We start from the raw sequence: 24,159 nt of genomic DNA, 5'->3' as shown, positions 1-24,159 counted from the left end.
CCTAGGATCCCCTTCTACTTCACTCTACTCACCATCTGTAGCAACCTTCAGTAGTTTCCAACGTGAAGTTGATTCTTGTGCTTCTGGCAAACGGTAGCAACACTTTGGGAATGTTTAGTTTTGAAGAACCGTTAACTAGGATAACGGTTATTAATAATAACAAAACCGACACGGGTAGTCTTAACGAAATCATTTCCGTTACATTCCGAGATTTACTGGCACGGATCCCAACGGTCGAATGAATGAACACCACGTTTGTGTACTAGCTAAACTTCCGCCGTCACAGTAATGTAGCTAGTGGTGCAGTGGTTTTAAAGTTGTGGCTCTGGGACGGAGGTTTAGAAGAGCTAACATCGCTACTGAAGCTATTTCAAACACACGCCGTATTCCGGTTCAGTTTCAGTGTGTGTCAGTTATTAACAGAAAGCACATGAATATGATCACAGTTACCAGTCCTCTAGTTCAGGATCCTCGCTCTGTTTATCATTGAAGACAGCCTGAAATATGCAGCGACCAGTTTCAAATCCCAGTGTTAAATTAATGTTAACACTATTTTACAATAGCTTAAAATACTACATTAGCAAATACGCGCCATTAGCAATAATTGGACTTTCAGTGTGCATGCCGGGAGTACTGGGTCGACGTCATCGACAATGTGTGCAACATGGAGCATGACGCTCTTTCTTAAAGGTACAGTGTATGTTTTTATTTCCTGAATTGAGTGAATAGAAAATAAATTAATTGAAAAAACTCATGTTGCAAGACATGATTAGTAAATAGTCTAGAATAGTTCCTGAAAAAGTGCACTTTGTTAACAGCTTGTTGTGTTTGTGGTATCTTATTCAATAAGCAATACTAAACTACAAAAGTTAACATTAAACATGCAAGGCTTTTGCATTCTTAGTGAAACTGTCCCATGGCCGCCCTGTCAGAAGTGTGGATTATAGAATTATACATTATTTAAATAATGTTGTGTGGTATTTTACATAAAGATGGCACAACATGATGGTGTCTTTCATCCCCACATGCTTTCAATAAGCATAGTATCCCCATTTGGCATAATACGTTCCAGGGATGTAGTGGGGAACAAGCAAATTGACTCCAATTCAGGTTCAAGGCCATTTAGATACCACATCATATAGGCACACATATACAATTCAAATCCAACCGAAAAGCCCTTAATTGATTCAGAGGTGTGTGTAGATTTACGGCTCTTGTAGGGGTGCTTTGTCATATACAATTACTTGTTTCTAATATAATGTCCCTCTTATACTATAATTAGTGGTAGACAGAATTTTAAACAACAAAAGCAATCAAATACAACACCATCAAAAACATCCATCGAAATGACCTTTAGGTTAAACACTTCACTTACACGGTGTAAAAAAGATAGGATTCATTGCTTACATTTGCTCGAGTTATAACTTAAAGGTTCAGTCAATCCTTGACACTCAGCCAATAGATCTACCTGTCCATTGACTCCAACAACGTAAGATAAATGACAGCCATTAGGACACAAATTAAACATTAGCCGGCCAAACCAAGCAAGAAATGTCTGCTCTGCATGGTGAGTAATTGTGAAGAGCAGACCATTTAGAAGTTGGCTGACACAAGTAACTGAATCATTTGTGAAAAGTTTGATTGATTTTGTTATTGTTGGTATTTGTATTGTTTAATAATAAACTGTAAACATTTGAACGTTTTGTTGCCAGTCATTCTTGCATTGCAATTTTTAAGTAAACCCAGAGTTTGGCTGTCTGGGACTTCAGCATTCAGTCAAGAACATGGAGTCTACAAATGTTCACCCCTAGGTGTCACTGACAGCTACCTCACCCAGGCATGGGTGATGACTGCAAAGAGAAAAGGATAATTTATTATAAGATATGGCAAAACATTTTTTTAAATGTCACTAGTGCCCTTCAACAATGCAATATTTACCAAAAAATAAAAGGGCTTAAGAATATTGGCAAATAATTATGAGACATGTGTGACAGTGTAATGCTGTGAAAAACTCTTGTTTGTGTGTGAGATCATTTTTGGATTTCAAATTGTCCCTGAGATAGAATGTGAATGTTAGTTACATAATCTGAGATCAATTGGCTGCATTACTTCTGATCAATTCTTTCATCCGCTTTGAAGTTATTACAGATGTTCTCCTCCTTGTCTGTGCCTCTCATTTTTCTAGACACAGAGAGATGCACAGCTTGATTAGCAAATACACTGTGGTTTTGAAGTGTTTTACATATGCTGCCTCGTGCCAGAGGTGACATATTGTTTGAGTCAGAATACATTAGCAATGAAAGCCCATCACTGGCTAGTGCTGTGTCGCAAACGACTGTCTTTGATGACAACCATATAGTTGCAACTGCTGCAATCTACACGTACTGTTCTGTATCCTCACACTACAAAGGTACCGTTGTGTAGTGACAGCTGTTTCAACTTAGTGTGACTTTTTCGGGCTATTTTGGGTTGAAATAAAACGAGGCATATTTCTTCAGTACAATGATGGCAGTGGAGAGTGAACCCTGAGAAGACATCACAGCTTTCAATTATTTTTGGCAAAGCTGTGTGGGCTTCAGCCCTACATTTAGTTTAATCTTTGTACTCTGCAGTGCATGATTTTAGGCGTCAATGATGTAATGTCTAAGAACATGGAAAACAATACCTTAATGTCACGCTCTGCTTCTCTAGCTCTTCACATGGGCTTGGGTCTAGATGACAAAATGTGCAGTCGGAAAAGTTCTTGTAGTGTTGTTTCTGGACCTTGGATAGATCTTTGTCTGAATTCCTCAGTCCAAATCTGGCAGACTTAACTCAGCAACCTTTAACTATTATCCAATGCAATAGGGGAATCTGAATCTGAAATATATTTAACAGCCACCCACTTTTATATTTGTCAATGATGTTGCAATGTGTACCACACCTGAAACCATCAAAGCCTTTCACCTCTGCTGTTAGACTGAAATAATGAGAAACACCCATATATTTTCCTATGTCGCAAATGGTTGCAGCTGCTTTAAAATTCCGTCTAGTGTCTCCTCATCTGGCATGCATCAGCAGTCACATCCTTCCTGGTGTGAAGTCGGGAACTTTTCTTGGCCACCATTCCTGGCTTGGTCCAAACAAGTGGGTGCAGAAGGCCATGTTGCTAAGTTAAACTCTTACTCAATGGCAATGTTCTCAGCTGGGGGCTCGGCTTTCAACAGAAATGTAATAGGCTTTGGAAGAGTGACTGCTTCTGGAAGTACAGCTTAAAGGTCCCCTAGGTGTGAGGCACAGTAAAAACTGCTGTAGGTAGGTCTAATAAAAGGTGTTACGATCCAGTGAAATCAGCCTTTGCCTGGGGAAGCTATGTGTGTTCCAAGGAGTGTAAAAAGTAACAACAAAGTGAGCACTAGTTTAAATGATGAGATGGAACAACTCTGTGTGTGACTACTACAAATGTCCAGAGGATCATGACTCTGCAGTTTTCACAGCAATCTGATGCTGGGAAAAATGTATATAAATTATAATGAAAAGAATACTATATTTTCCTTAAATGTAAACTTGAGAAGTAGGGTGATACATCCTTTTGAATTCCAGATAAAGTTAGTCTACAGTAAGTACAACAGGGCGGTTCTACAAAGCTGTGCTTCAAGTGTCAAATCCCTTTACACAGTCTTTACTACGTGCTGTAAATTCCCTTGCAATTTCCATGGTGAAGGCATTAGGTGGACACAGCTGAGTGGGTTTGTATTTGTAGCTTTATGCATTAATGACCACGGTCAAATTATGAGGCTGTAATCAGGCCTAAATGCTTTCACGTGCCCCCCATTTAATTTATACAAACTTTTCTACACCACATAAAGAGATTAATTTATCATTTAAATTATACAATAAAATAATAATAGCTCTTTCTATATAAATAATGACATTAGATGAGTTTAACCACCTCTTAACCATGGTAGTAATATCAGACCGCATTACATGTGTTAAATATTCAATGCCTTAGTTTAGCTTCACTAAACATATTACCAGCTTAGCAAAGAGTTGTTGTGCTGGAACTGCAACCCCACAGCAGAAATGCCATTTAACTACAGCTTGGAAAGTCTTTACAAGATACAGATGGGGAGTCACTTTCACCACATTACATTTGGGGTCTTAATTTCCCAGAGAGTATCCCCTGCAGTGCCACAGTGCCCTGTCTTGGCTGGTTTGTTTTAAAGACTTCCTGCTTTCACTTCATTTCAAGACCCACAGAAGTGTTGCTGGAGAACATTTTTGCGTACATAAGTAAAAAAGACTTTTGAGAATATGTGTTTATTGGTCATAAACCACATAGGTGCATTGCAACCAAAGCAATACTATTAGAAGATTAGGACTGAACATCTGGCACGTTGTATGTGTATGCACTTGTTCTTGCAATTTTTGCACAATTCCTTGCTGAATCCTCTACTTTTATAATGTAAAAAAATTATTTCATATTATATTTCTTTTAAAATTCCTCCTGCAATTAACAGAGAAGGGGCCCAGGCATAATATATCAATTTAGAACCCCCCACACACTGCCTCTTTAGTCTAACAAAGGCTACAGCAAACACGTTGAGACTGTACCCACCTGTTTAAACAAAAGCAGAAGATCAGGACAATGGATCACACAATAAACAGATAATGTTAACGCCTGCTGCATTGGGGCCCAAGTAGACAATGATGTCACCATCACTGGCATCAGATTTAATGAAAACCCTGAAGAATATTAAAGCCATTCTATTGTCCACTGAGGTAAGAATGACTTCACTCTGCTCAGAGAACAAATAATAAACACAGTGTATTAAACTTTAATCTTTAGTTCAATATTTTTGTGAAGCAAAGAAAGTGCCTATTAAGGTACATCATTACGTGCCAGGGTTGCAGTCAATGGGCTTGGGCAATTAGTAGTGGCATAAGTCACCGTTCGAGCATGCATGAATGAGAAATTACAACAGTGTGGGGTGCAATTACATCTCCCAAATCAGAGCGTGTCAGATGACATTATCTCAGAGGCTGAGAGCAGTTACTGGACTGAGGTTTCTGGCACCAGCAGAGTAACGGGAGGTCAACTACCCTTTACACAGGGATAAAAAAAGGCCATTTGGTCCCTGCCTGCGACATGAGGACATCTATCTGGAGGCCAGAGGACCTTAAATGTTCCAAACCTAAAAGACCATTTAGGGATCTATTTCTGTTTGACCGCTGATTTTTATAACAGAGATGATTATTTTTATTTTGAGACTGTTGAAATGGTTCAGAACTGAAAGCAGCCTGTATAGTTGTTCAAATGGCAAAAGGGATTTCACTTCTGAAGTGCTATTTTTAGCAAAAGATTGTACTGTAAATTGCATCAGACATGTTACTGCAAGTGACCTTGGCTATTGTGTGTAATGCAATCTTTGTCATTTGCGACACATATGTGAAAGAAAGTCAAATTTGATATCCTTTAGTACTTGCCTATCATTCTGTGGGGAAGCAGATTATGGGTACCGCTTGGTTGCTTTTTAGGCTCCACAGCAGGGCAGACGTGTCTCACACTCCTGGGGCCACTAAGCTCATGTGTCCAGGTAACCAATGACCCTATGAGTGGGTCAGTTACGAGTTGAATTTGCGTTCAGTGCACCTGCGTCAAACATGTTTGCCTCCTGTATAACACAGCTTGACCTAAAGGCAAAGGTTGGACTGAGATAACATTTAAAATAGAACCAGTATAAATCAATACAGTTGTTATTATGCAGGTCACATCCATATATGTAGACATGCTTGGAGGAAATATGTTCTGTCATCAAGGCTTTAGAACATTGTTATTCATGTTGGTTTGATCCATACCCTTCTCACCAATATGCAAAATAGAGAGTAATTTTTGTATCTGAATTGTGAACAAGTTGAGAGATTAACATTTCATTTAATAAGGAAAGGCATTCATGCGAATCTGGGGGGTCTTAGTGTGTGACTGGTGCAGTTGGGCATGAATCTGATTATAATGAAAAGAGAAAACTAATAATGGGGCAACTGACTCATCTCTGTCATTGATTAGTCAAGGGAGACCCCTGAAACGAAGTGATCAATGGCCCAAGTGCCTGTGTGCCTGTCTGATCAGTCTATTCATGAGGCAGCTTTTGTCTATATTTATCTTCACTGGGGATCCTGAAGATAAACCAAGAGAAAGGCGAAGAGATACTGAAAATATATATATACTGCAGTCTGTTTGGGACAGACCTTGATACCATGCAGTATATTGAATTCCAGTAATTCCAGCTGTAATAAAATTAAACTAAAAAGCTCTGTGGAAAAATATCACGAACATCATGATGTGATGTCTAATGATTCTAGCTTGATTTAGCTTTGTGGCTTGAAAACAGCATATCAGCCAATCATTTAGCAGCTAATGAAAAGCTGTGTCACAAATGTCCAATATACCAAAATACCAACTATAAAAAGTATAGCATAAATGTTCTTACAAGATTATAAAACCAGAGGCATTTTTTAAAATGTATTATGCATAATCATTCCTATACACAGTATCCTAATAAACTGTTTAGATCATCACAATTATTTAGGTGGACAACACATTTTCCACTGACGTCTCTCCATGAGTCATTTCTCGTACTTTTGATGATTTTAACGCAGAAAAGGGAACAGAAAGCATTTCGGGAGATGAATACAATTCTATAGAAGTTTGTCCCGCCCCCCCTCCCTAAAAGAGGGGAGCGAGGGCGCTCCCAGCCTCCCAAAACTGGAGCCGGGGCAAAAACTTTACGCACAAGTTTCCTTCAGGAGCACAGCAACGCTGCAAGGTCATAGACGCAAGGTAACGTGATTTTTATGGCTAAAAAACATACAAATGCCCGGTTGATATATTGAACGGTTTAATTTTTCAAATGTTAACTTACAGAGACAGATATTTAAATCATAAGTTATGTGACCAAAACTGTCATAGTTTTCAATCGTGTTTAATTTGTAGCCTACTTGAGTCAAATTCTTGTTGCTAATCTATTGTTCCTGATAAGATCCTATCCCGAAGGAATAAATAAACGCTTTAAATCGATTTATTTTTCCAGGCTATATTCCCTATTTACAGTCTGGCTATTACTGTGACGTCCATATGTTGTTTCTAAGGCTTGAATCTTGTTGAACACCCTAAATGTTGCTATACTCTCCAATTCAAAATCGAGTTTTTCTTTAATAAATTCCTAAACAAATTAGAAAATGACGTTTTAGCGTTCAGGTTCAGGAATAAGTACATTCATAAAAACAGAGTTTGCACGTGCCTACGCGCGTGTGCACGTGTGTCACAGTTAGCAAAAAGGATAAAGGTCACATTTTGGCTATTGGGAAGGCAATGCTCACAGTCACTGTTTAAAATCCCTTTGTAGGACATTCCCTGAGCTGGTAGCTGAGCAAACACTCAAACAGACTACTTTTCATTCACAGAAAATAGCCCTAATGTCTTTAAAGTCACAACCAGATGTTTCATTCTCTGTGTACATATTTCATTATCACCCAGTGGCCTTTTTTTTACCTGTGTTACATGTTTACCTTTCTCTCTATGAATGTTGTAGACAAGCACACACTGGCAGTGGGCCATGGGCCTGTTAAAGACTTCAAGATCTGGTAAAATGATTTTGTACCAGCAGCACACAAAGACATCATTGATTCTCTAAACAGAGCAACCGTGCACTTGTGTGTTGTTTTGCAACTGTTGCCTGCTTTATGAAAGAATACAGAGTTACAAATGTTATGTTTATACTTTGATGACCCCTAGATCATGGTAACATGACACTGGACTTGTTCATATTGAGGGACTGCATGTTTTGCTCAGCACAAGGACTGGAATTAGTTTCCAAAATATTGGTGCACAGTCAGGTATGCATTTGAAAGAACCAGGTTCCTGCATTTATTTGTAATGGTCAAAAGGCATCAGGCATTTTACGTCACACCTAGTTACATGCAAATACTGTATGTTGCAGCAAGAGCTCCATTCTTCCAATACCACAGACTGTTTCTATTGAACAAACTGTAAACATGTATCCTCTGTAGCTGCTCCTCTTTTGGTGGGAATCCTTTCCAAGGACATGCAGTTTGGGAAGAATGTGATCACAAAATAGTCTGTGGAAAGTGCGCCACTGAAATTAGTCAGAAACACTTCAGGAGGAAATGTCTTCAGACAAGTTTGTCATGCAGAACAATTCTGAGTTAATCTCTGATTTTGGACCAGACTTTAAGGCATGAAATGTCACATGTCTCTTGCAATTGCACACAAAAGAAAGCAGCGAAGAAAAACAGGAAAAGTGAAATAGAAAACACCTGGTTCTGAATGTGAGTGCTGATTTGAAGTCACATCACCTACTCACTGGATCAAGCCTGTCACATTCTGAGTTTGTGCTGCCACTCTGCAGAGTATCACGCACAAAGAAGAGCTTCATCAACCCATTCATTATATCCTTTATATGATATTATTCATTATTACAATATTTAATATATCCTATAACAGTGATTTGTTATTTTTGCTGGTTTATCAGGGGTGTGTTATCCCTGCAAGAGCACAGTTTGCTGAAACTGTTTGTGTTCCACCAGCTATTATAGGAAAAAATGAACAATGGACTCAAATGACAGTATTTGCAAAATATTTCATGAGAATTCACTAACACATGCTGCAAAAAGATAACTCGGATAAACAATTCTCTGCACAAAACAATTAGCACACTGTTTTTGTATTGCAAACTTTGCTATTGTCATAGAAGGGAGGTTTTGTTATTTCAGCATTGTTTTTTTAAATCCTGGCAACATTTGTTATGTATATTTTTGTACATATTTCCCTCAGTCAATCTTACATTGGGCCAAATGTCCATCTGCAATCAAATATAAACCACAGCTTTCCACCCCTGTAGTGCCCAAGCGTGGAAAGATGTACATTTTGGCGGGTGGCCAAATTATAGCAGACAGGTTATTAAGTTAACACATGTGATTTTGATAATAACTGTGAATACAAACCAAAATAAATAGCACACTGATTGTTATCAAGCAGAACACCAGACAACTTTTACACTGCAAATATATCATTAACCGTTGTTTACTTTCACAGGCTTAAGGACATACAACTATTCATCATCTGGAATCAAATCTAGCCTGAAGAGACGCTTACTTTGAAGAACTGACTTTAAATATTTCACTTTTTAAAGGCAAAATGAGCATTCAGAGGGCATCATTGTTTTTATGTTGTATGATTCTGTGCATGGACATCTGTCTAAGCCAGAAAGACTGCACAGGCGTGGACTGTCAGGATCTGCAGGGCTGCATCGAAACGGTTTTAGAGACCAATGCCTGCTGTCCCACCTGTAAACAAAAGGGCTGCACCTGTGAGGGTTACCAGTACTATGACTGCGTCCAAGCAGGCTTCCAGAGGGGGAAAGTCCCAGAAGGGGAATCTTACTTTGTGGATTTCGGAAGCACTGAATGCTCTTGTCCTGCGGGAGGAGGGAAGATAGAGTGCAATTTTATTCCGTGCCCTGAAATCCCCCAAAACTGCATTGATGTTTTACAACCTGCAGATGGATGTCCGCAATGTCGGCGAATCGGCTGCACCCATGGCAACCAGAAGTACGAGGCGGGGCACTCCTTTCAGGTGGAGCGGTGCCAGGTCTGCCACTGTCCGAATGATGGGGGAAAGTTAATGTGTTTGCCTAACCCGGATTGTGACCCTCATGGTTCCAATAAGCCCATGCGTGTTACCACCACTGAGAACAACAGCCCTTTGAGGGACATAGGCAGCCACCATGACAACAGTCAAACAAGTCCTGGAGAACCATTTTCTAAGCTGGCATTGGGAAATACTTTACCACTGTATAAACAGGACCCACCCAGTTTTGGCAGAGACGATTATGACTCTGCATTGGCAGGGTCGATGTCTTCCACCATCCAAGACCTGGCCCAACCACTGGAATCTACTACAACCTCGCCAGATTTACCAGAGCCAAGCTCCACTTCATTCAGCTTGTATGATGACAGGAGAAATGAGCTGAGGGAGGCACAAAAAAGCTCTGATTCAGAGAGAGGAAGTGAGGCTGAGGTCACACAAAACTGGGATCCAACCACTACAGGGGCTCAGAGAGAAACATCTACTTTGCTTACAACAACCACCACACAGAGAGTGACCGCAGAGAACCGCAGTCCGCAGCAGGAAGTTGGTGAAAGGAACAGTAGACATAACAGTGGTAGTAACAGAGTGGAGGACCCTTTAAAAGAAACAACACACACAGCACGTGGAAACAAGGGGGCCAGACATCACAAACATAGTCAAGCTAATCGCATGGGAAATAATGGCGACCTCAGTCCTGCAGTTCATAAGGAACAAGAAAAAGTGTCAGTGGAGCATGAAGAGCCACTCGGCAAAGATGAGCAGGCCTCATATCCCACAATACAGTTCAGTCCCACCAGCAGAGTGCCAGTCAGGATGAGGGAGGATGAAGAGCAGCCCCGAAGACAACCCCAAACCCTCCTCAACTACCAGCCTCAGGACCTGGAGGGAGACACTGAAGGTACGTTAGAATTTATAATCAACACTTTTCTAACTCTCCTTGTTTGATTACGTGATTACAGGCAGTTGAATTGAAAAGAAATCTGAATCATAAAATGCTTTAACCCATACATTAAACTCCATCACAGTGTGTTGAATTATAGCCCAGTAATGGCATGGAAAGGTTGTTACTTTTTCACGAGACATCTTACTTTTTTTCTTTCTCTCACATCCTGTCTTTTGAAGAATAATTCATAATCACTCTATTCAAGCTGGCAGTGGTCCAGGAAAAACTATGGAAAGTCTGTATTCTTGGATAGCATTTATCTATCTATTCAAAAAAGAAAATAACTTATACTAAGCTTAGTCTCATTTTCATTGTATAACTTGCATTCAAGTTAATCAAATGCTGTATTTATTTCCTCAGGGTTTTGTAAGTAGTGAATAACACTAATCCTGGTGCCATATTTACATGATCATGTTTCTAATATATCCGATAAATCCTTTAAGAGCAGCTGAAATTGCATTTCTCTCTCTCGCTCTGGTGATAGCTCAGCTCCGGGGTTGTGACTCCTTCCTGTATCTTTCTTGAGATTATCAGCATGTTCTCAAACAGATCAGCATCCTTCGGGGCATGTAGGCCCATCGACGGCAGGCACCAGGAGGGAAAGCAGATAATGAAGTGATTACGAGGATGTCAAGAAGATGGGTTACACTTCATTGGAGAAAAGTATCTTATTCCAGAAAAAATATGTGAGGTTACACAGATACAATACATTTTCAGAATCCCTTAATCTTAATCTCATAGCAGTTGCTTTAATGAATTAGATTTAACACAGCTTTATAAATGTTATGATTGATACACCTCCTGCCAGGGAAAATCTAATTACATCATAATTCCCCATTCTTTATGGCCTAATTGTAGTATCACTAGTTATCTAAATTATTAAGGAGTGACATTTATAAGCTTTGTCATTTCATCCTTATCCTCACTGTAGAGACCAAATTAAAGGAAGGATCCTGACAACTCGTTCTTATTATTAGTGGTTGTTCCGGCAAAAATGCAATCTGGAGGTGTGTGGTTAAACCTACTTTACAACACTATGAATTTTGTCGAGACCTGCCAGGACTTTTCTTTCCTTTCAGCACCTGGCCTCCATAGGTATGTATAGTATAGGCTGAATGCATGTGTGGTGTGTTGCTGTGGGAGGTAACTCCAGAGGTACCTGTCAAGTTCACTTACTGGCATCAAGTTGGAAAATATAGGTTAGAAAATTAACTGTCTGTTGCTTTCTGTCATGACACATTTAGATAAGGAGAGCCACAGACTCAGGTCAAGTTTGGGTAAAAACTGTGTGTGAGCCTTATCCAGAAGGTCCATAAGTACATAAGGATGAAGTCCAGATGTACAATTGTAAATTATAGTTTCGAAATATAGCTACAGTATGGAGTTGAAAGTCAAAGTTTTATCCTGGAGCAGGGGCGGATCTAGAAAAATATCCATGGGGTGGCAAGAGGGTGGCAGGAGAATTTGAGGGGTAGCATCCCCTGGCAGAAGTATATGCTGATTTAATATCAATATCAATATCAATCAATGTTAACTTGGAAAGCCACAATATTGATATTTTAACTCAATAACATTAGGTGACATTATTGTGGCACATCAATAAAGCCTTAAATATAAATATATAAGGTGGCAGACATAATTTAATGAATTTTAACTGAATGAGTTGGTTTCACTCTTAGACCAGCAGGGGTACCAAATCTATGCAGACTGCTGCAATAAGTACATTAATTAACTGTCTCATCGAGGTTTGTCTGTATGAATATGATAATATTAACAATCATATCCTATCCTATCAGCTGTCAATCCCTTTTATGATTCTCATATTCAGTGTTATTATTAAATAAACTATAGTTTTTGGAGGAGTTAATGATGAATGTTCCTCAAGATGCTTGCTCACCCTCCTTCAAATTTGAAAGACAAGTAATTACTATCATAAATCAAAAGAATCAAAAGAACAGTTCAGCGCCCCACAACTTCATTGCAAACAGTTACAACCTTGACTTTACATCAGAAAGAACAAACATTAAAGAAGTGACTAACTGCATCAGTTAGGGTTAAAAAACGTGTATTCAGCTAAAACATACATCGCTGCAGTTATTATCCAGTGGAATTTTTTGGGCTGGGCAGTGAAGTTTTACACACCGTCTTATTTGACTTTCGCTGGACTTCAAACTGTTTTTTGGGGTCAGACCCCCACAAAGAAGAACAATATTATACACACGTAAGGTCATCATCTTAACAGTTTATTATTCTCATCGACTCATCCGTGAGCAGAGCATCAAGTTTGCATGCCTATTACAGCTGAATGTGGCGATTACAATCTTGATCAGCAAAACGCCTCACAAATTTATTAAGATTTAAAGCTATGGTGCGTTTTGATTCAATGCTGAGTACAGCCAAACTTGACAGGCTCTTCTCTGTCATNTCTGCTGTCAACGCGATGTTTGTTTGGGTGTCGCATCACTTTTCAGACTTGATGCGACAGCCTTTTGATCTGATCCTTGCCCTTAATTTCAAGTTGCTTTATGTTGTTATCAAAAGGTTTAATTTGTGGCATATTTTCCTTTCTGGTGGAACAGGTTTTTTTTTTGAAAAGTGTGATTGAGGCTCGTCTGCTGATTTTGTGTTATGTTTGTTTTATTCCGGTTTCTCACACCTTTTGCTAGGGAAATATACCTTAAAACCTATTTTTTGGAGAGTTCAAATTGGCGCTGATAAGCATTTATAGGTTTATGTAGTTTTGCTTCCTGATGGTGGTGCTTCAATTTGTTTTTTTAGGACCGAGGACAAGGAATACGTGCGGCTTTTGCGACGGCCTGCCAAACAGGCGGGGTGCACCGTAAGGTCAGCTAAAGAAGGGGTTCGACTTTCACGGCTCATGGTGGCATGTAAATTCCTTTCTGTTTGCAGATTAGCATGCTATTTGCAGGCCTAAAGGCCACCTTTTACTTTGAAGAAAAGCCCTTAACTCGCTCTGGTTTTCGTCTTTGTTTGTTCTTTGTTTTTGAGAGGGGAGTCTGGCCTGGGAAAGCCAGCCCTTGCGCCAACAGCTCTTTCTCACAGATTCCTTTTACAAAGCATAGGAAGCCCCTGCTCAATGCTGAGGGCCGTAATTGCAACCCACAGCCTTTTGGATATACTCACTTTCTGACATGATTTCTGAAGAATTAGGCACTTCAACGGTGTCAAAGCTTAAAATGTTAAAAAATGTGTATTTTTTTTTCTCCTTATTGGCCAGTTTTTTGGCGAAGTAACACAAACAGGTAGAAATCAGCCAAACACACACGTGGATTATTTAGAAAGAAAGTGGTCAAACAATGAAGCTCCCATCGGTCGACACCACCGGGTTTTGGCGGGCATGCTGTAAACAACACTGGATGATGGCGTACTTAATAATGTTTTAACGAAATCATCTGATATCTAGAAAATGAGCAAGTTTGCATAGAGTTCACCAGAACACCCGCCAGGGTAGCCCTGTTGTTCTGCGGATGTGCAGTGCTGCAGCTGTTGCAGTATTGCCTCGGCAGAGCTGAATGTTTCCCTGCTGTGCTTTTATCTCTAGCTGGAAAGTCCGTGGCGACTACATCGACCAGCAGTTTGAGCAGCTACTTTCAGATGCGACGAGAGTGGCCCTCAACCGGAAGCAACTATCCAGACAACCGGCGTAACACTGCTGCTCTTACTTTATCTCACCCTTTCGGTCCTGATCTGCGCGTATGACAAATCCGTCAGGTGCTCTCATTAGGATTTAGGTCTAACCTCTCGTTTCCTTAAATGGACTTCGAACAATTTGGGACATTAACCGCCCTCCCTCGACTTGCGGAGTAATGCTCGTGCTGCTGCCCTTTGCAGCACCAGTGACACAGCCACTTTTCCCCTGCACCACACCAGAAGCACACCAACCTGAGTAATTGTATCATACTGGACCCAGTATTTAACTCAATGCTTTCAGCCCATTATTTGTAAAAGCAGTGCTCCTGCAGAGGCTAAAGCCACTACTCAGCTGCCTTCAGGGCGGATTTAGCTGCGTCCACTGCAGTGCCCTTTTAGCTCTAATCAATCCTGGTGCTGACTTTGGTGCTTTTTGCTGCGCGTTGTGCACATGCACTTTCCACAGTAACATGTGCTCATAAAGAACAAATATTCTTGCCAACTAAGTAATGCTGCGTGCATGCTCAGGAGCTCCTGTGATGAGTAACTGCTCCATCTGTTGATGGCTTCAGTCATACTGATTGATCAGACACCAGAGAGGTCACTGAGGAGCCAACCTCCACCGCAGTTGACCGGACCAGAGACATCGCGTAATGTCTAACAGTACATTTTATGATTTCTAGTGTGCAACTAAAGTCTGCGATGAACATTACATTATTTAATGATGCTATATGAGGGTAGGGCTGCTCGATTATGGCAAAATCATATCTCGATTAATTTGGTCAATAATTGTAATGCGACTTAATAAATGTGATTATTCATTGACTTTGAAAACATCCATTTTTGGAGGAAAACAGATGTTGACAGTATGTTTTTAAACAGTTATTACCCTGAAATTTAAGTATAATTCAACTGAAAACCAAAAAAAATAAAGTATTTAAAAAATTAAGTAAATTAATAATAAAAGAATATTGTTTTATTTTCGATTACGTTTTTTCGTATCGTTGCAAGCCATAATCGTATCGCGATTTAAAATACACTAATTGAGCAGCCCTATAGAGGGCAGATGTCAGACACACCACACACTTCTGCTGGGTCATCAGTGATGATTTGAGAGGATTATTCTCTGTACAAATCTATGCATTTCTTTTGAGTAAATCCTCATTGTGGCTTTCATTGCTATTGATGTTCTTGTCTCTTTTAGCCTCAGGCCTTTGGATGTGGAGTTTATATGAAAGCTCTACATGAGAAAGTTAACATCGTTCCGCCGCATTCCTGGCAAAAGCAGACACACTCACCCCTAATGAGGTCAAGAAAAGAAATTCAAGGCAAGGCTGAATCTTTCAGATCGATCTGGAAACCCTGTTGATCTATTTGATCCCATGAATGAAAACGTCTTTCCCATTTTCACTGTGTCCTTTTCTCCATCTACTGCTCCCCGTAGATCCGAGAGGAGATCGAGCAGTCCCGGCATCAAGATCTACCAGTTCCCCGACTGTTGACTCTGACGAGGGACGAGACTTCAAGCAGCAGCCATTCAGCTGAAGGTGAGAAGCCGAGCTGCCAGATGTTTGGGATTCCACAGGCTGCTTAAGGTCAGCAGTGCACACTGAATGCTTACACTTATCAGTCAGTAAACAAGATGATTAGCAAACCTGATAGCAAGTATACCATCATACATTTGTATTCTTATTTGACAGGGATTTTCATTTTTAGGAGCTTTTGTTTTTCATGATAATAAACTGAGAGAATACTAGTTTGCTTTGTCTAATGCAGGGGTTGGGGAACCTCCGGCCCCCGGGCCGTATACGGGCCGCGCGAAGACAATTTGTAACGGCCCTCGAGGTAATTTATAAATACACGCAAAAAAGAAATCTAGACCGCAAAAGAATTAAACAAGCGAGAGCCTGTTTTTCCTGGCCAAGATCAGGGTCCTTGAACACAACACGAGCCGAACGTGTCATCACGTGGTATATGTCTCGTTCATGGTCTCGTGCAGTTCTGACGGAGAGCACGGCTCCGGCACTTCAGATAAGGAGCATGCAGCAGTTTTTGCGTGGCTTTGTCTTTAGTTGTGAGCCCAGTGGCGATCTGTCCATCTGTCATACTGATCATACAGTCAATAACTTTGTTGTTATTAGCATCTGGTTAGCTAGCTATGCTAACGAATATAAGAAGCTTTTTCTACAACCATTGAGGTAAAGGCACATCTTTATATGATCATTATAGTTATACAAAAAATAAGAGAACAAAGTAAACGGGTATAAAATACTATATGACAGTAAAAAAAGTTGTTATTAATAAACAAGAATACAGTTTGAAAGGGGAGTGATTTGTAAAATATCCATAAAGAAAAATAAATCTCCTTACAGTTCTGTTTCATATGGGTGTTGAGAGATGTATCCATAGATCTCTTAATGTTGCTCTCAAAGTGCACAAGATTGATGGTTTTAACTTCAACATTTAAAAAACAATCTTCCCGGGGGAGCATGCCCCCATACCCACCTAGAGGAGGTTAGGTGCCCTCCCCCCCCCCCCACACACACTTTAAATCATGTTCACATGGATAGGAAACTAAATTGCACACATCTTGTGTGCATATATTTCTGTTTTGGTGGTCATGCCACAACCGTGCACGCATACGCGAGTCATGATCTTTGAACATGTGGGTATCATTTGGGATCGTTAGGTTTTTTCTATCAAGTACTGCAGCCCCAACGACTACCCAGTTATTATAATGTTATGATGTTAAAAGAAAATACAAACCAGACCATATAAAACAAGGCAGTCAGTCCCCCTGCTGAACACACACTCTCCAGGACTTACGTTTGTTGCTCTCCTCGCATCATTAGCTCGCAGCGAGGCAGTATTTCTCTCTTTCTTCTGATGTGTTAACTGCAGCAGAGAAATGACAAAAGGGAACAAAAGATAAAATAATCAAAATAATGAATGGGAAATGATGGTTAATTTGACGTAAAAACGTAATGTAGTTTCATTTGAGAGTCCTCAGAAGTAAGCAGTTAATGTAAGATGGCTTATAGGAGGCTAATGTGTAAAGGTAAAAACACAACAATAAAAAACATCTGTCCTGCACCACTCACTGGTCCAGCCTTAACTCATCTACACCCTCCCCAAACAGATCTTTTGTAAATGTCGTTTTGATGTCACGGTCCTTCTCTGTTCTCCCAACCAGGAAAGCATCCCCTTCGCAGTGATCGGCAGCAACACGGTGGTGGAGGCCAAAGGGAAGAGGGTGCGAGGCCGACTCTATCCCTGGGGCATCGTAGAGGGTAAACCTGTTCCCTTGTTTTCCATCACAATGTAATGGATTCGTAGTAACAGAAGTTAAACAGCCTGTAAAAACGCTGCATGGAGGTTTCATTGATGTACAAAGAGAAAGTGCTGTGTGTGTTTTCACCTCTTGCATGTTTCAGTACCAGCAGACTTTTTCAGAATATTTTTCGAATTGGTCCTCCCTCTTTGTTTTGCAGTGGAGAACTCGGCCCACTGTGACTTTGTGAAGCTGAGGAATATGCTCGTCCGTACGCACATGCAGGATCTGAAGGACGTGACCCGGGAGACTCACTACGAAAACTACAGAGCTCACTGCATCCAGAGCATGACCCGCATGGTGGTCAAGGAGCGCAACCGCAAGTACGCTCACACAGAAGCGAGCACACACACCTGTACATACTGCATCAAGTGAAGAAGAAATATGAGACATTTTAATATCAGAATAATAAACTATTCAGGATCAGTTTCAGGAGAAATCAGTAAATAATCTGTAAAAGTTGTTTTTTGAATTGATTGTTTTTTGATTGCTCCTGTATTAACATTACCTCTAACCTTTTAACCTTAGATGTATGTAAACTAGGTCACTAATATCCTGATTCCTCTAAATGTCTTTCTCTTATTTTAATACACTATTTTTGTACTTTTTGTTATAGTGGAACAGAAATGAACAGGAGAACTGAGCAGACATTTCAACAGCGGTAATACAGCTCACATTTTATCAGAAGCTAGTCTTGTGTCAATTTATGTTCATATTAATCCAAGGAAGAAAGATAGGCATACAGTCAATACAAATCACCAACAGGGCATCCAGTAATAATCCCCACCTCAGTCATGAAGTCCTCAAAGAGAATTAAAACACATACTCGGTGAAAACCCTGAAGAAATGGAATCACAGAAAATAAATTGGAGAATGATTATACATTTGGTAAACTGGTTTCCCCCCAACTTTAAGTATTTGTGTTGATACATGTTGATAACGTGTCTATATACAGCCAGTTTTTAATATGCAAATATGTAAATACAGTAATAATTTCATCAGTGGACCTTACACTGAAAAAACTGAAAAGTTGACTTTAATTGAATGTATTATGTCAACAGATTACACATAATTGAATTAGGTCAATTGAAAGCAATACTATAAAGTTGAACCTAATATTGTTTTATTTAAACGTAATATTACAGCTCAAAAATTATGTGGAATCTGTTGATATAACAAATGTAACTAACGTCAACAGGTCATTTGTTTCAGTGTAGGCTCAATAACCATTTGGTTACTTCCTTCAGGGATAGATAGCAATACTTAGTTTGAAATCCTTGAGATTCAAAAACGATTTCACCAGATACTTCCTTATATGTGTGGTATACATATTCATATGTAATAACCATGTCTGTCAACACATTTTTGCTGTAAAGTGTAAATTAGCTCTGTCAAATGCATTTGGTAAAGGGCAACTAATTACTGAGTGCCAGAGGTAGATTTAAATAAAACCATGGGAGGTACTGTTTAGATAAGTTTGATTATGATTGTGATAAGATCAGCCACAGCTGCTCTTTACCTGGTGTCGGCTTTGATAGTTTGGAATAGGACATTTACTTTTGGGCACCATGACATTGATAGACTCTACACAGAAAGACGTGACGTGTATCTGCTGCCAAACAGCTTCCATGCTCAGTGTCTTTTACAGATATGCAGTTAAATCCCTCTTTCTCTATGACTAGCCAATGACATATCAGATCCAGATGCAGCTTTGTGATACAATAAATGTAGAATTTCTCTGTAACGTGTTTCTCTCCGCAGTAAACTCACCAGAGAGAGCGGCACGGACTTCCCCATCCCTACGGTGCCCGGAGTGGACGATGAGACAGAAAAGCTCATCCGAGAGAAAGACGAGGAGGTACGGCGCGCTGAGCGCCAGAAGGACTCACAGCACCAACACAAGTCTGAACACCGCCATGAGCACTCAGAGCCTCAGCCCAGCGCTGGGACACACGCAGAGCACAGAGATATCTCTGATGAAGCCCTCTGAGAGTTCTCACAGATAATGTTCATATATAAGAATTATTGGAAGCACACTCAGGTCATGTTTTCTGAGGTTGACAATGAGTAGCCTGGAAAACATGGATTAGTGTAAATTCAAACCCCTTCTCCCCTCTCCTTTGGCCCTTTGAACTGTCTGTGGGTAGGGAAAGAGAATCGTTCATAATCCCATTTTAAAAGTCAGCTTTTATCCCTTTTAGTTCAAACTTGTTCCATGGAAAGTTCTTCAGACAGAGCGGAAATCTAAAAATATTAGTGGAACTAGGCACTTACATTTCAACAATCATTTGTTGTCCCCAAGAGCTAAATACAATGCGTTTGAAATATGATATACATTGTTTCTTTTGGCATTTGGTTAGTAAACATATTGTTAGAGTAAATATCATTAAAGTAAATATAATTATAGATTTTAGGCTCATATATTTTTCCTTTTGCGGTATCTGAAGATGAGTAGACATACAGTTAGTTTTCATTTTGATCAAACACAGACTTTTTGTTTCCAGTTCCTTCCCTTTCCCCACAAAATCCATTAATTTTATCAAATAAAGAGAACATTTTTCCTCAATTTCAGTTTCAGTCATTTTCCAAGCACAAAAGCTATTGTTCAGACAACAAGACATTTGTGAAGTCAGAGTGGGCTGTAGGCAACAGTGATGGGTCATTTCTTACTGTTTCCTGAGCAACTTATTATCAATTGATTTCAATATCAGTGAATTGGGCCATTCATCCATTAATCAAAAATAACTGAGACTTCGCAATCTCACTTTATGTTGGGAAAATCGAGAAGTGAAATGTTTTGTATTTGGGTGCTGTATTGGGCACATAATCAACAACAACCACAAAAAATCACACCACAAAACTGTTTGTGCCACAGTTTAACTGGATTCCCAAAAACTTCAGATCAGTTCTTCAGATTCTTTTAATGCCTTTAAAACCAAACAGTTCAGCATGATGAACGAGGTAAAATAATGTTTTGCTGCTTCTGTAATATTGAATTCTTGAAGTTATCAGCGGCTCACTGCGGTTGTTCAGGTCACGTGATCTAGAAAGTCTGATTTCCCGGGTGTTATTGATTAGTTGCCTGTGCAGTCACGTGTACATAATGAGCCTGTATAAAAGGCTGGATACCCAGATTTCCCATCGCCATGAATGCAACAGTAGATGACTCGGCACTAACTGTTGTCTCTTCTCTCCTCACAGTTGCGGCAGATGCAGGAGATGCTGGAGAAGATCCAGGATCAGATTCAAACTCAGAAAGACGGCTATTAACACAGGACAGTGTCTCTCTGTAACTGGGATGAAAAGATTTAAGAAACACAGGATACCTTTTGTCCCTTTTCAAGAACATTGACTTCCCTCTCTGTCCACCCACCTCCACCTCGTCAGCAGCACCCTTCTCTCGGATCAGGGACCTGCGAGGAGGCGGTGCGATGTTCTCACGTCTGCAGCTTCCTTTATCCTCTCTCACTTTACCACTGCTGAAAAAACACCACACCCTCTTCTGTTCTGTCAAAAATGATAACTTAATGATAAGGATGGTTGAAGAGCAGCGTATGCTGCGATCTGATTTTCCAAACATCTGATTTGCTAGCCACATGATCACAGGGTTGTTTTATTTTCCTTTTTTTTACATGAAGTCTGATATGAGGTTTACATGTGGGGACCTGCTCAGATTTTAAAGCACATATTTCTGGTGCAATTGTTTATTTCTATTATCTATAGGTCAACATGCATACTATTTAATTTTCTATATGAAAGATTTTTGTTCCTACTTTTATTTGGACTTCACTGCGTGATAGTACGTATGGTTGATTGTTTTATGTTGGTTTCCCTTCAGCTGAGGTTCCTGATTGTTCATCTGGTTTATGGATTGTTAAGATTCATTTTGATTTAGTGTAAGTGTCTGCATGTTTATCATTGGTGCCACCTCTGCTGCCTGACATCATGGATGCTCAACAATGGCCAGTCTTAACGCACTGCAACGCTAACTTATTGCCATGTCAACGTTCAAATAATCTCACTTTTCACATGACAAATGAGTCCTTTATTGTTTGGAGAATTCCCCCAAAACAGAGTTGTTTCAAAGTGATTTTCTCTCCTGATAAAACCACCAACTGTTCACATGTGAGAGCTGATGATAGGACTTTGAATATTAGGCTTGCATGAGAAGGGCCATGCAGTGTATTTATTTTTGCATGTGTGTGAAGGTTTCTCTGATTGCAGATCAATTTAGTGATCATAAGGTTATTTATGGGCAATGAAAAATATGTAGCTACTTAGTTGTTGGGGAAAAGATATTGAAAAGAGGTGGATTTTATTTTTCTTCTTCCGTTTGGTATAATTTTGTCCTTAAGGGAACTCATGAGTTGTGTGCTAACCTTAATGTTTATCGTATAACCAAAGCCACAATGACCAACTTCATTTTCCAACATTTTTGATTTGATTTGACATGAAGAATAGGACTTGTCAAAGCCAAGAGTAATGAACACATGTATTGGATGAACTTGATTCTCTTGTTATATGTACTTTTGTTACCCCTTTTTTGGAAATTAGATAACCCCGCCATGTTGCGTGACCTTTGTTATGTAAAAAAAGAATTACATTCCTCGAATTCTGTCCCAGAGTCAGGTATTGCTATTGTTTCTGAATTTGTTTTATATTAAATTTGTTTTTTGTTATCCTACTTTTTGGAGTATATTTATGTAATAAGATTATAAATGAAATGAGGATGGAGAAGACAATATGTACAAATTCTAATATTTTAATAAAATATGAATATCATTTCATGTCTCCATCTGACATTGGGTTTTGCTTTTATGTTGTAAAAATGTAAGCAGAAGTGAATGATGTGGCTTGATTTTAATAAATAATTTAACCTGTAACACATTTGATTAACTATTCCTATACAACATGTTCACTACATTTTCACCACCTATAACAGGCAGTTCATTACAAACTGTCAGTTATATGTGCCTTTATTTTTATGGTACAGAACCCTGGCAGCTGCAGGTTTTAATTTGACTATTTTCTATAACATACTATGACTATGATTTTTGTGATGGCAAACTAAAAATACTTTTTATTTATCGTTTTAAGGAATACAAAAAAAAAACTGAACACAAGAGGGTTTAATAAATATACCAAGCTGGTCCAAGGTATTGGAGCCTTCAGGAATAATTAATAATATTTTTCTTCTTTAAGTCCACAATATCTTGCTCTTTAAAAAAAGAAAAGGACTTTTTTTATTGGATATAGCAGGAAACATAAATACAGGAAGGGGGATAGAGAGGGGACAACATGCACAATTCAGATTTGAACTCAGGCCCTGCCAAAATGATTTTTACCAGGGTGCACACACTACCAGGCTGCAGTGGCGGCGCCAGAGATTTTCTCTAGGGGGTGCTGTGGGGTAGCTTGACGTTTCATAGAGGGTGCTCAAACATGGTCAAAAATGGTTTCCCATTAATGCACCAGCGCTACAGTTGAATTTTCTACTGCAACACTCCCCACACGCACACACAGTGTACCTGCGACTGTTACAATGAAGGCTCGGTAATCAGCTCACGGCATATAGGTGTAAGCAGGGGTAAAGTGCTATTTTTACAAGTGGGGAGTGGAACCTCACCTCCTCTAGGAGGGTCCTCACCTCCTCTAGTGGGGTCTGGGAAGATTTTTTTTTTAAATATTGAAGTTAAAGGCATCAATCTGGTGCACTTTGAGAGCAAAATGAAGAGATCTATGGATACATCTCTCAACATACATATGAAACAGAACTGTAAACAGATTTTCTATTTCTTTATAGATATTTTACAAATCACTCCCCTTTTAAAACAAACCGTTTGAGACCCACTGAGATAACTAGACTAAAGTTAACTATCTAAACACTGAGAGTCCTTTACTTCACCTGAGCTGAGGTTATCTGAGACTCTCAGTCTGACAGGAGAGAGTTCTCCCTCCACCTTGTTGTTGAAAAAGCTCCTTATATCCGTTAGCTTGGCTAGCTAGCACCAGATGCTAACCATTTATTCTGTTGTTGAAGCTTGTTTCTTGTTATCCGCAATAATATTACTATGTCATACTGTCTATCTTGTCTAGCGGTGATTTCCGATACTGTTGATTTTCTTGTCGTTGCTTGGCGTTTTTGATGTCGCCGCAAGAACACTTCCGGGATGTTGAGGGAATGACGTTATGACGTCTCAAAACTCACGCCTCGGCCGTCGCCGCCGCGGTCGCCCTCCGATTTCCCCCCACGACTTCGTGGTAGGGTCCTAAGTCCAGGTTCGTGGTCGGGGTTTCGTGGGGTTCTTTTACACACATAAAAAAAAAAAGGCTTCTAATAATGATAATAATCAAAATAATTTAATTTAGTCTTTTTAATAACTAATGTACGTTACGGTGTACACTTTGTTTGTTTACAAAACTGGTTTTGTATTTCGGTGTGTCCACTATACTAGGGATTGTGGTCCTGTGGTTGCGTGGTTACCGGTCGTGGGTAATCTAAGACTGGATGGGCTATCCGATGGTGTGGAATACAGGACTGTGAACTCACTGAACGTGTGAAGGACATCGACCTCGGGGTTAATA

At 39.7% G+C, this 24,159-nt stretch overlaps 3 protein-coding genes across 4 annotated transcripts in view; 2 read left to right on the top strand and 1 right to left on the bottom strand.

Annotated features, from left to right (window-relative positions):
- nup210 (nucleoporin 210) overlaps positions 1-611 on the bottom strand; it is a 187,090-nt gene extending 186,479 nt beyond the window's left edge. For both annotated transcript variants that reach the window (XM_010796038.1, XM_010796039.1), the window contains exon 1: positions 33-611. In XM_010796038.1, coding sequence (XP_010794340.1) covers positions 33-193 — 161 coding nt within the window. In that variant the 5' untranslated portion in view covers positions 194-611. The remainder of the gene's footprint in view (positions 1-32) is intronic.
- A 6,146-nt stretch (positions 612-6,757) lies between these two features.
- The window catches only part of fbln2 (fibulin 2), a 69,941-nt gene continuing 52,539 nt past the window's right edge, over positions 6,758-24,159 (top strand). Inside the window, exons 1-2 of the mRNA XM_010795996.1 lie at positions 6,758-6,820; positions 9,095-10,547. Coding sequence (XP_010794298.1) covers positions 9,197-10,547 — 1,351 coding nt within the window. The 5' untranslated portion in view covers positions 6,758-6,820; positions 9,095-9,196. The remainder of the gene's footprint in view (positions 6,821-9,094; positions 10,548-24,159) is intronic.
- Positions 15,453-22,457, top strand: LOC104966750 (septin-4-like). The gene is made up of 7 exons (XM_010795995.1): positions 15,453-15,571; positions 15,688-15,790; positions 17,437-17,533; positions 17,735-17,897; positions 18,191-18,235; positions 19,336-19,432; positions 20,776-22,457. Exons 4-7 carry the CDS (start codon positions 17,776-17,778, stop codon positions 20,842-20,844), a joined length of 333 nt encoding a protein of 110 aa, XP_010794297.1. The 5' UTR covers positions 15,453-15,571; positions 15,688-15,790; positions 17,437-17,533; positions 17,735-17,775; the 3' UTR covers positions 20,845-22,457.

This window comes from Notothenia coriiceps, unplaced genomic scaffold (genome assembly GCF_000735185.1).
Source record: "Notothenia coriiceps isolate Sejong01 unplaced genomic scaffold, NC01 NC01_scaffold00037250, whole genome shotgun sequence".
In the NCBI taxonomy this organism is placed as follows: Eukaryota; Metazoa; Chordata; class Actinopteri; order Perciformes; family Nototheniidae; genus Notothenia; species Notothenia coriiceps.
Note: the sequence above shows the minus strand (reverse complement) of the source record. Positions and strands in the feature narration are given on the sequence as shown.

Excerpts from the sequence above, each read along its gene's own strand:
- LOC104966750 (XM_010795995.1), top strand. The coding sequence starts at position 17,776 with ATGCTCGTCCGTACGCACATGCAGGATCTGAAGGACGTGACCCGGGAG. Across the intron at positions 18,236-19,335 it reads GAGCAGACATTTCAACAGCG|TAAACTCACCAGAGAGAGCG; the intron begins GTAATACAGCTC and ends TTCTCTCCGCAG. Across the intron at positions 19,433-20,775 it reads TCCGAGAGAAAGACGAGGAG|TTGCGGCAGATGCAGGAGAT; the intron begins GTACGGCGCGCT and ends CTCTCCTCACAG.